We start from the raw sequence: 12402 nt of genomic DNA, 5'->3' as shown, positions 1-12402 counted from the left end.
ACTGACACTTCTGATTTTGCAGGATTTATTCCAATCCCCTCTTTGCATAGTGAGAGACTGATGACATGTGCCACCCTCTGCCACTACAGAGAACTGAACTTAAAACTGATTGTGACTTTGACGGGATACTGGGTAAATCATCATGACTAAATAAAATAACAAAATCTTGAGAAATATCTCTCCTTGTCAGTAAGATTTACATGGAAAAGATGTCCAGAAAAGAGTGAGAGGGGAAGAAAAACCCACAACCCATAGATCAATTTCACTTTTCCAACAGATAAATAAGATAAGGCATTATAAACTAATTGCATAGTTAAAAGCAAATCAGGAATCTCTTCTAGAACAAGGGAAAACTTACGAAAAATCACTATTTGGAAATGCAAGAGTTATAACAGGAAATGTTATATAGCTGAATGAGTATTTGATTATCCAAAGAAGTTGCTGAAGCTACCCTTACATCAGGGGTTGGCCATTTACATATATTTAGAGGTATAATAATGATTTCAAATATGAAAATAAACACAATGGCTACAGACTTAGGACAACCTCTAATGATTGTAAATTAGGATAAAAGCAACTGCAGGAAGCAGATTATACCATGTCAGTCTAACATGGATTCTTACATTTGCCTTAGAAACATCTGGAATGGCTTTTACCAGAGAGTACTTGCCTGGACAGAGCCAATAGTGTTGGTGTGTTATGAATACTAAGGAAATTTGACAGTCTGCAGGCAAAACATCTCAAAACTTCATAAAAATATAAAGACGACTCAAAGAACCTTTTAAAGACACCAGTGTTGTTTTACATATAAGAAAACTGAATCGTGGACAAGTGACGCAGCAACACCCAGCAGATCAGACCTGCAGACATGTCCCACCTTGTAGCCCAATGCTATGATCAACATAAGATATTTTGTCCTGCAAAGTCACCCATCACACTACTCAGAAGAAACCAGCTTGGTCAGAGGCTCAGAAGATAATTATTTTATATTCACAAACCCTATGGATTTCTTGGAAAGAGAGATGAGGATTACAGATTACATTTCCTAAAGAGAAGATGAATATTGAATTCCTGCTATTCCACCACAGTCTTACACTGAGCACTGCAAACCAGCACCTTGGCTCAGCAAACTACTCATCCCTCAATGAAAAAATCTCAGGATGGGGGGGCGGGGAGAAGGGTGGCTGGAGTTGGGGGTAGGAGCACAAACAGACAGGGGCTGGGGAAATATCATTACAGTGTAGATTAGAAACTTGCATGAACCCTTATCATGCCCCTATTAGGTATGTGAAGACAGTGGCTTGGCTTGCAAGTTATTTAGTTTTCACTTACATCTTCTTTACCTTCACTTATGTCTGAAGCTCCTAAATGTTTTGGGGGAAAAAAACTCTTGTCATCTCATGACCATATTTCACCCAAAGAGGTCTTGGCTTTAGGAAAGATATAAAAGGAACTAAAGTTTTCTCCAGGTGACAGGAAATGACACCTGCTCTCCTGCAACCCAGTGTAGACGCAACCCAGTGTAGACACAAGGCCATGTGCCTAGAAGAATAAAAGGGAAAGGAAAAAGTACTTACCACAAGGACAGCACTCAACCGATCGCTTTGGACCTGTTGCACTTGGATGCAGGGTCCTGACACTTGTAACCTTGAGCCACTGGGAATGTTCCCAGCGTCACCATTTGGGGTGCTACTGTTACTAGGCCCAAGACCCACTGATGCCCTGTACAAGTAGGTATGAGTCAGTTTACCCACACCAGTGACCTCCAGCATGTCCGGTGGGAGGTGGGAGCTGGGAAGCATGTGCACGCTATAGCAATACTTTTTATACTCATCAGCTGGGCAGCAGCAGCTGCAGCAGCAGCAAGTTCGGCAGTGGCAGAGCCGCACAATGGCAAGAAAGAGGAGGAACACCGCAAAAATAAAAGAGACACAGGCAAGGGAAACAATCAAGTAGATGTTTGTAGCATTGAGCAGTGATGGTGGCTCCCCACTGTCATCAAAGTCTGGCAGTGCCTGGGGCAAGGTGTCAGCCAGCAGGATGCCCACCGTCACAGTAGAGGAGAGCGGCGGATCTCCATGGTCCTGCACCACCACGACCACCTTGTGCTTGAGGAAGTCAGTGGAGCGCATGGAGCGTGTGGTACGCAGCTCACCAGAGTGCGGTGCCAAACGGAACAGGGTGGAGTCAGAGGAATGGGCAAGGTGATAGGAGAGCCAGGCATTCTCCGCATTGTCTTCATCATCCGCCACTATTTTGGTCACCAGGTAATCCTCATCAGCCAAGCGGGGCACAACTTCCACAGCTATTGAACCATTCTGGCTGGTGGGGTACAGGATGGCTGGGGCATTGTCATTCTGGTCTGAGATGTAAACATTCACAGTTATGGCAGCACTCAAGGCTGGTGACCCGTTGTCCTTGGCTTCCACTTGGAAATGGAAGCTCCTAAGCTGCTCAAAGTCAAAGGCACGTTTTGCATAGATGCTCCCATTGGCCAAGCTCACAGACAAAAGGCTAGCCAGAGCACTGCCTGCAACTGTGGAATTCCTGAGCATGTAAGAGATCCGCCCATTCTCCCCCATATCAGGGTCAGATGCTGAGACCTGGTAGAGAAAAGCACCAAGTGGATTGTTCTCCTCCACAAATACATCAAATGTGTCATTACTGAAGACAGGAGGGTTATCATTCACATCAGAAATCTGCACCCAGAGGGTCTTCTGAGTGGTGATGGGTGGAGAGCCCAAGTCTGTGGCAGTAATGGTGATGTTGTACCCACTGATCAACTCTCGGTCCAGAAGCCCACTGGTGACAAGGCTGTAGTAGCTTTCAAGGGAAGGCTTCAACTGGAAAGGAAGGTTGTCAGGAATCTGGCAGGTTACTTTTCCATTCTCCCCAGGGTCCTTATCTGTAACACTCAGCAGAGCTATTACTGTGCCAGGAACAGCATCCTCAGGAATGGGACTGGAAAGGGATGTAATTGTTATCTCTGGGCCATGATTGTTCACATCGGTGATTTCCACCAGAAGCTTAGCTGTGCTAGACATACCAAATGCCCCGTTGTCCCTTGCCTCAATAAGCATCTCGAGGAGAGGTCTCTGAACAGCTAAAACGCCATTGACTGTCACCTCCCCAGTGTGCGGATGAATTGAGAACATTCGCTGTAGATCAGCAGAAGTAGTATTGCTAAATGAATACCTGACCTCTCCATTTGGACCTTCATCCAAGTCCGTGGCATGCACTTGCACTACCAAAGTGCCACTGGGGGAGTTTTCCAAGATACTCGCCCTGTAGACTGAGTGCTCAAATTCTGGTGCGTTGTCATTGGTATCCAGCACAGTCACAATGACTGGGACATCACTGGACTTTGGAGGATCCCCACCGTCTTTGGCTGTAAGGACAAGTCTGTGAGTGGCTTGCTGCTCCCTGTCTAAGGCTTTCTTCAGCACCAATTCAGGATATTTACTCCCATCCCCGCGTGTCTGCATTTCCAGATGGAAATGTTCATCAGGGCTCAGAGTATAGTTCTGGATACTGTTGGTACCTTCATCAAGATCTCGGGCATTGGGGAGTGTAAACCGTGCCCCGGGTGACAGGAACTCAGGCACGTTTATATGATATTCACTTAAAGGAAAGCTGGGAGAATTGTCATTTATGTCCAAGACTTTAAATTCCATCCTATAAAGCTCTAGAGGGTTTTCTAACACAAGTTCATAATTCAGAAGACAGGCAGACTTTAATTCACAAAGCTGCTCTCTGTCTATGGGCTCGTTAATAGTCAAAGCCCCCGTGCTTGCATTTATATTAAAATATTGCTTACTTGAACCGGTGATCATGCGAAATTTCCGAGCTGAAAGTGTAGCTGCATCTATTCCTAAATCCTTCGCTATGTTCCCAACAGACGCTCCACGCTCTGTTTCCTCGGCGATGGAATACACTACTTGCCCGTTCGCGGTGCAGCAAATAAGGCAGAAGACCATTAAATAGACCCGCATTCTTCCTCCCCTGGCTCAGCTCCCCGCAGACCGGCTCAGCAGGAACATAATCCAGAATTTCAGTAAACCCCCCCCCGCGAAGTTCTCAGCGCGAAGCGAGCGGGCACCGGGGCGCACCGGCGGCAAGGAGGGAAGTTCTCTGCAGGCGCCCCTGCCTGGCGGCGGCTTCCCCCCCGCCCCGCCGCCGGCTGCCGTGCGGGGAGAGGCGGCAGCTCGGCTGCTCTTCGCCCGCCGCCGCTCGCTGTGACCGGCGCGGCGGGTCCCCGCGCGTCTCCTACACGCGCGGCGGCAGTGGCGCCACCCAGAGGCCGCGGCGACAGCTGCGCCGCCGGGGGAGGGGGCTGCGCTCCCCCCGCCTTTTGTCCTCCCTTCCCCCCCTCCTCCTTTTTTTTTTTTCTTTTCTTTTTTTAACGCCCCAACGGAGATCCGGGGAGGGGGCGGGGGGGCGCCGTGCTCCCGAGTCCGCGGCGTGGATGTGCTTCCGTGCAGGAGAGATGCGGAGCAGACCCCCCCGCTTTCCTTTCCTTCCTCCCCCCGCTCCCTGCCCAGGAGAAGCAGCGAGAGGATGCGCTGCCGTGCGCTGTCAGAGCACCGCGGTGGAAGAGAAACGCGTATGAAAAGTGACAGGCATCGGTTAAACACGGGTCAGCACAGTACAGGCAGGCTCCAGCTGAGCACAACATTTCCCAGAGGGGTTTTAAGAGCACAATTAAAGGAGGCAGTACGCTGTACACCGTTAAACTTAAAGGAGAAAAGAAAAAAAAAAAAAAAAGAAGAAGAAGAAAAAAAAGCGTCTTTCCTGCTTCGCCTTCTAGACAAGGTAAATTAACAAGGATTATATTGGAGAGAAGAAGGGTCTCTCCTCTGACAGCCCCGAGTCAGATCACCCGCAGGCACAGACGAGCTCCCGGTCCAGCCAGCCAAAGCAGGATGGGGGTGGCTCGGGTGAGCGGAGGAAAGTGGCAGACTGCAGCAGTCGAATTACTTGTAGAAAAGTAAATATCGGCGCCAGAGAAGTCTTGCATTTAGGAGATGCCCAGGAACTATGGGGAGAGACGAGCTCATATCACACAGATAACAAACCATGACTGAAAAAAATATCAAAGCTCTCTGCTCCCCCGACTTTCTGCACCGAGGGCACAGTTACGACTGCCCTCTTAAGCAAGTGGGAGAGGGCAGAAAGGATTCCAAAATACCTTCCTGGAAAACCTTCCTGGAATGACCTTCGGTAGCAATTTACACAGATGGACCTCAAGCCCTGACAACCATTCCAGTCTCCTCGATTTCCAGCTTCCTTCTGTGAAAGCTTATTATCATGAGATGGTGATCGATCAAAAGCAAGAGGCTATAAATATGCGGCAAGGACAAATCTTAACCCTCTTGCATTTGCCTGTGTTTCTTTAAGTAGCTGAGATTTTTCTGGGCAAGTGAGAAAGAACATTTCAATGACACATAGTATCAGCACCTTTCGAAATAGGCGAAAATAGGGAGCACAGCCGAAAGCTGTACATTAAATGAAATTAAAAAAAAAAAAAAAACCCTTGTTATAACATTTTTTCTACTTCTAGGCAAACTTTATTCTTTTGTTTGTTTAAAAAAAAAAAAAAAAAAGGAAAAAAATCGATACATCTGCTTACATCCTCAGCAAAACCTTGAACCAGATCAAACCTTGGTCAACCCCAGCAAAAGTATCTGCAGATATTATAATTTTTTGAGCTTCAGGTGCCCCTGGCAGTACCTGAATATGTTGCACTTTCACACTTTTCAATGGACTATTGCACACAGTATACAACATAAGTATTTTTCATACACTTTTTACCTTGGCTTTTCTTTTTTCCTGATTGTCAACTGCAGAAATCCCCCATTTCCACCTAGTCACCATAAAATTATCACCCAGATTCTTCCACCCCAAATTTCCCCTAGACTCTTCTTCTACCAAGACGTGTCATCTTCCATATATGCAAAAGTTGTTGGTTTTACTGTTCTGTATTGAGGCACAGTCATTATAAACACCCTGACCCAATGCAATAACAGCTGTTAAAGTCACAGGAAATACTGATGAATTTCCCTTACCATTGGCCTGCGGGAAAAATAAACTCATTCACCTGGGAAGGCAAGGGCAGACGGGTGTTGGTGTCCCAGGTGCACGCACAGGTAAAACACAGAGACTCTACTCACTTGCAATGAACAAACCCAGGAATTTTGGGTCCAAGATCCTCCTGTTGAACAGAGAAATCCACTCAAAGGCAGATTTTCTTTAAATCTTAAGACTGGAATAATAAGCTATGGTTATGCATACCAGAGCCTGAAATACCAGCGGTGCCAGAAGAAATTGATTAACGAGCAATGGCCAAAATCAGTCAAAGTAATTGTACATTTGCCTCTTTCGAAGATGAAGATTTTGAGAAGTATCTGGCAGCCAACCTTGATTTTGTGTTTAATTCACTCGTTTATCATCTGAAATAACTTTTTTAGCTTTCTGCTATATCTCTTTAATTTTGTAGCTTTGCCTAATGCTTGATTACAGGGCTCTAAAGGAACCTGCTTTTGATTCTCTCTTTTTAGCAAGATTTTTAAACCTGACAAGTCTGCTTCGGGAGTTTGGCATCCCTTGCCCTACTATCCTTTTCCACTCTCTGCAGTGGACAGTGACGTCTCCAGCAGTCAGGCAGCTTCGCTTATGAGGACATGCGTGTTGCCAGCAGCATCTCAATACCCAGCTACTCCCTACTCCTGCGGCACCACCTTCCCGGTCCAGCCCGGATGGTGGTCCATACACCACTTAGACAGACAGCTCTGGGTCACGGCCAAAATCCAGTGCTTAGTAACATTAAATATCTAGAGCCAGTTACATCACAGCCACTCCTGCCGTGAAGAGAGTAACACTGTTGTGCCCTGGGGGCTGAATCCAGCCTTGCCCTGTGTGTGAAGGCACTGTTCTGCTCAGCAGAGTCCCAGGTCTCTTCCCCCCTGTCTGTTGGTGCTCCGTCTCCCACATCCAGCTGCCTCGGGGCTCAAAAGTGTCTTTACACTCTCACTCTTGTTTGGCCACCCTTACATCTAATCCCTCTTTTCAGAGTCTCCATTCTCAAAGGTCTCCTCTCCATCTCAAGTCACTTACCCTAATTACATTATTCACACATTAAACACCTTTAATGGTGTTTAATTATTTAATTTAATGGTGTTGAATAACACACTTCTTCTAGTATCACAGCAGATAACGTAACCACCTTTTAAAATCTCTTTTGAGTCTTTGATCTCACGTGTGCCTTCAATCTGCCATCTCCGAACCGTTCCCTATTTCATTCGTCGGGTTAACCGATTCTTAAAGCCGGTTTTTTGACACGACTCTCCGAGGGATTCAACTTTTTGCGATCCCAAGAGCATGGTCCGGGATGTCCGCGGTCTCACCCAGCGCTGCACAACCCCTCTCATCATCTCCCGCTCCCCGACGCTGCTCACAGAGCGCTTCCTCCACGTCCCTTCGCCCTACAGACGGATGCAGTGCTGCATTTACACCGCCTCAGAGCCCCGAGCATCCCTTGTACTCTTTCTCCCGCCCCGTCTCCTATTCTCAGCCAATCACCCCCTTTTCAGGCAACACGACGGCATTAGTCGAGCCGCGCGCGTCGTGCTCACATCAATGGTAGCGTTAAGAGGAAATTGCTAAGCGAGCAAAGAGAAAAATAGAAAGGTGAGTAGGAAAACCGGGTTACCTCGGGGCTGTGGAACAAGTGGCTGCACCACACGAATGGCCACTCGTGTTTGAACATCATTATCTCCGTCAGCGATGATTTTAAGGCGCTGTTTCCGCGGTGTGGCGCCTTCGGCGGAGGTTTGTAAGGCATCTCCCGCTCGGTACTGAGGCTTGGGAAAATCCCAGGGGCGCCCACCAGAACCGAGGGGTCCCGCTGGTGCTGAATTAGAACACGGCACTACAGCGGGAGACAGCAGAAGGGGAAGCTGAGGGGAATCAATTCGGGGAAACAGATGGAGCGACAGCCCTGCGGTTTCTCCTCCGAGAGGAACCGATAAGGTCTCCGCGCCGGCATCTGTCTCCGCACCGACCGGCAGCGCCAAACCTCATTTTCACCCGGAAAGAAGCACGTGAAAAGCTCGTGCGCGGACGGGAGCCCGACAGTAAATAGGGTTTGCCTACGGACTGAGGAAGACCAGAGCTCCTCCTCGGACGGAGCCCAAACCGCCAGTGCGGAGCCGCCGACGGAGGTGCAGGGACACCCCTGTCGCCTTTCGCATGTGGGCTCCTCCGGGAAAGGAAGAGTGCAAGGACGGTGGTGCACCCAGCGACCCGAAATACCGGGGTCCCGTTCGGGACCCAGGGTGGCGGACAGCCCCCGCTGTCCCCCGTGGTTGCTCCCCTCTCCGCGATCTCCGTCTCAGCCCCGCGCCTCCCACGGCGAAAGGGGCGGGCAGAGCAGCTCTGCTGTTGGCCGCAGAGCCGGGCTGCTCCGCTGTTGTTCCCTCAGCTCCGACCGCGCCGGCTCCGCGGAGGGAGGCTATGCCTGCTGGCAGAGCGGGCAGCCATGACAGGTTACCCTTCAACAAGCCACGAGAGCTCGGAGCTACTACGTGCGGACAGCGGGAGCTGAGATGACTACAAGAAGCCCGGGAGAACAATCTCGTACGCAGAGGATTTCTAGATTTCAGCGAATCCCACGAAAATCCTCGTTGCCCACAGCAAGCGACAGAAATACGGACTCACAACGGGCTACTCGCTATATCGCCCGCCAGAACTCCCTTCTAGAACGCGAGGGCGAAGATTGGACTATTTACCCCCAATACCCCTCAAGCTGGTGAGGGGTCTGGAGCACAAGTCTTACGAGGAGAGGCTGAGGGAACTGGGGTTGTTCAGTCTGGGGAAGAGGAGACTGAGGGGAGACCTTATCGCTCTGTACAAGTACCTGAAAGGAGGCTGTAGAGAGGCAGGGGTCGGTCTCTTCTTCCAAGTTACAGATGATAGGACAAGGGGTAATGGCTTCAAGTTGCGCCAGGGGAAGTTCAGGTTGGATATTAGGAAACATTTCTTTACTGAAAGGGTTATCCAGCATTGGAATGGGCTGCCCAGGGAGGTGGTGGAGTCACCATCCCTGGAGGTATTTAAGAAACGTGTAGACATAGTTCTTCAGGGCATGCTCTGGTGCCCAAGATTACTGGTTTGTGGTGGGGTGCTGTGTGGGTGGGGGGTGGTTTTTGGTTTGGTGGTTGTTGTTGTGTGTTTAGGTGGTGGGTGGTGGTTCGTGTTTTTTGTGGGTTTTTTTGTGGTTGGACTCGATGATCTCTGAGGTCCCTTCCAACCACTACGATTCTGTGATTCTGTGATAAATCGGTACCCCCTCAGATCGCTGGGCTTAGCGGAAGATGCCGGAGGGACAACAGCAACGGCGGGTACGGGGGAACAGTCCCCAAATCGTGCGGCAGAGCAGCTCCGAGTCGAGCACCCAGCGTCTCTCGAAAAAACTCCGGCAGCTGTGCCGGGCATCTCCCTGCCTGTAAAATCTCTACTTCTGAGGCTGCAAAGCATCCGCCGGCCACCGCGGTGGTGCTGGCGCTGCACCAGCGGCTTTTCCGCCGTTCTCCGCCCCTTCCGCTCCCGGAGCAGCCCGCGGAAGCTCTACAGCGTACCCGGCTGCCCGATTGCATTGTGCCTGATAACATCGCTGTTAGCATCGTTCTCAAAACAACATGAGACGGGAATGAGAGACTGGGCTTGCAGCGACTGACAGCCCCGCGCGAAATGGTTATCTTTTTCTCAAGACTATGTCTGGATATTTTAGCGCCTTGTGTTAATGATTCCTTCCCAGAGTATGCTGCCAAGTAAGACCACCCACGAAATTAAGATTGCTTTGTGTTTCTAAAATAAATACTGAAATATGTCCTGCCAGTGGACGACCCTAACAAATGTCGGTCAGATCTTTACTGCAGGCAGAGAAATCAAGAGAAACCGTGCGGTTTCACAGCCCAAGGAAAGGATTTGCTTCCTACACCTGTGCGGAACTGCCGAGTTTTCCATCCTCTTCTACAGAATTAGTTCAACCTTCTTATAAACCTAACCAGAAGATTCTCCCGATTTGCTGTTCCTGCCTTCTGTCACATCCATGCGAATTAAGGAAAGTGACAGCTCTACAGCTCTTGGGATACACTTTGCTACACACAAGTGAAGGCAGTTCACACATACTTAAGAGGTAATGACGCACTCCCCTTAGGCACATCAGCTATCGGACGTGATCAGAGGAAACTAGAAACACAATCCCCATCGAATACACACAGAATTCAAAGCCCTAACTAAAGGATCTAATACAGATACTGGAAGGAAATAGAAATTTGTGGGACACGCTCACATTTTTCTATGGATCAGAGGGAGATAATATACTCCTATGATTTTTCTCAAGACCGACTTGAAGTTTTCAGCTTTCTTTACAGTATTTCGGTAATACCCCTATAGCACCATTCTTGTCAATTTGGAACAAACGATCTGCGATTTTATTATTTTTTTTTTAGTCCACGTCCTTCGTGTAAAACACTAGTAGAAAACCCAACAAAACGCAAGTTAAGAAAATAAATAGATGGCGTCACAGCTATCACTTTGCCACAACCACGGCAGTTATCCAAAAGTGTGTCTCTGGCGAATTGAACACGGAACATGAAAAAGAATGATATAAATGTACTGCTTGTTCTTATTACCCCGGCATTCCTAAAGATTTCAGTTTTACGCTATAGATATAAAATGTAAGAGATCGTCGATTTTTCTTGTAGAAGCTGCATCCATCTTCTAACATGGGACAAGGAACACAAAACACGATCCTAATGACCAAAATCATGATCCTAATACCTCATCTCAGAGGGCTTTGGAGCTGGTCTCGATGCAAACTGAGTAAATTCGGTGCCGTTAGTGCATGTCCAGGACCAACTGCTTCGATAACGGTGTTAAAACACGGTAATTAAGCAATCGTACTACACGCAAGAAAACTAATGTTGTAAACAGTATCGAAAACTTCTTTCCAGCCTAATTTGCGTTTCCCTGCAGCTTCTGCTCTACTGCTGGGAGAACCAAAAGTTTTCAATCTACCGTATCTAGACTACACAATATTGCATATAGAAACTCTTCCTCCCTCTCTTGAACGCCATCAACTTAATTTTCGGCTCAACTAACCGCAGCACGTTTGCGGGGTGGAGGGGACAGCACAGAAGCCACAACACTACGAAGAGAGCGGAATCAGGCTTTGTGGAGAGGCGAAGCGAGGAAGGGGAGCACCCCCTTGCTCATGCAGCTCTCCACTTCTTCATAAAGCATCTTGTGTCTCACTCCAATTTCTTCCACCTTTTCAGCGCACTTCCAGAGTCAGAACGGTACTCACGACCTCCACCAACGTTTCTTCCTCTCATTGAATCCTATAACCTACACTTCACGAACTTCACCTTCTCAAGATCTGCGTAATTCATCGACCAGTGAGCTTATGAATCAGTAAAAACCCGACAATGCCAGGACTCGCACTGTAAAATTATTACCACAGAAAATGCGTTTAGTACACAGGTAATCCATGAAAAGTGGAAGGTACACAGAACTACGGAAAAGAGCGGGGGTGGAATATTGGCACACACACTTACCACGCCTGAAGCAAGAGGGGAGAGAGACGGACCCTTCCCGAGAGAACCGTTTGCTACCGCGGGGCCGGGCGGCGGCGGCGGGAAGTTGGGGCTGAAAACCATCAGGTCGCTCTTGCCCGCGCCCTCCGCCACGCACAGGCTCCGGCTCTGGCGCTGCGAGTACGACCAGCTCCCCACTTCGCTGGCGCACACCAGCGTCGCCGGACCGGCCCCCGACAGCACGGCCGCCCGCGGCGCCCACCGCGACGCCCCGTACAGCACCACCGCCAGCAGGAACACGCTCGACACCGCGCAGATCGCCACCACCAGCCACACGTTCGTCGACGACGCTCCCGACGACGACCCAACGCCCTCCGACCCCGACCACGGACGCACACCCGACAACGACGAAGAGCCCCCCGACGCCGACGCCGCTCCCTCGCCGCCCTCCACCAGCGACACGCTCAGCGTGGCCGTGGCCGAGCGCGACGGCTCCCCGTGGTCCCGCACCACGATCACCAGCCTCTGACGCGGACCGTCCGCCTCCTCCAGCGCCCGCGACGTCGTCACCTCGCCGCTGTACAGACCCACGCGGAACGGGCCCTTCCCACGCGGCTCCCACAACTCGTACCGCAGCCACGCGTTGTAGCCCGAGTCCGCGTCCACCGCACGGATCTTCGCCACCACCTGACCCGCCGGCGCGCCCCACGACGCCCACGCCCACAGCGACCCCGCCGCCGCCTCCACCGGCGACGCCTCCGACGACGAGCCGCCCCAGCCACCGCCCACCGACGACGGCAGCACC

At 50.0% G+C, this 12402-nt stretch overlaps 1 protein-coding gene across 1 annotated transcript in view; it reads right to left on the bottom strand.

Moving 5' to 3' along the window:
- Positions 1 to 12402, bottom strand: part of LOC106894287 (protocadherin alpha-8-like) — a 61422-nt gene that overhangs the window by 44030 nt on the left and 4990 nt on the right. The window contains exon 4 of the mRNA XM_014952893.1: positions 11619 to 12402. Coding sequence (XP_014808379.1) covers positions 11619 to 12402 — 784 coding nt within the window. The remainder of the gene's footprint in view (positions 1 to 11618) is intronic.

This window comes from Calidris pugnax, unplaced genomic scaffold (genome assembly GCF_001431845.1).
Source record: "Calidris pugnax isolate Ruff unplaced genomic scaffold, ASM143184v1 scaffold131, whole genome shotgun sequence".
In the NCBI taxonomy this organism is placed as follows: Eukaryota; Metazoa; Chordata; class Aves; order Charadriiformes; family Scolopacidae; genus Calidris; species Calidris pugnax.
Note: the sequence above shows the minus strand (reverse complement) of the source record. Positions and strands in the feature narration are given on the sequence as shown.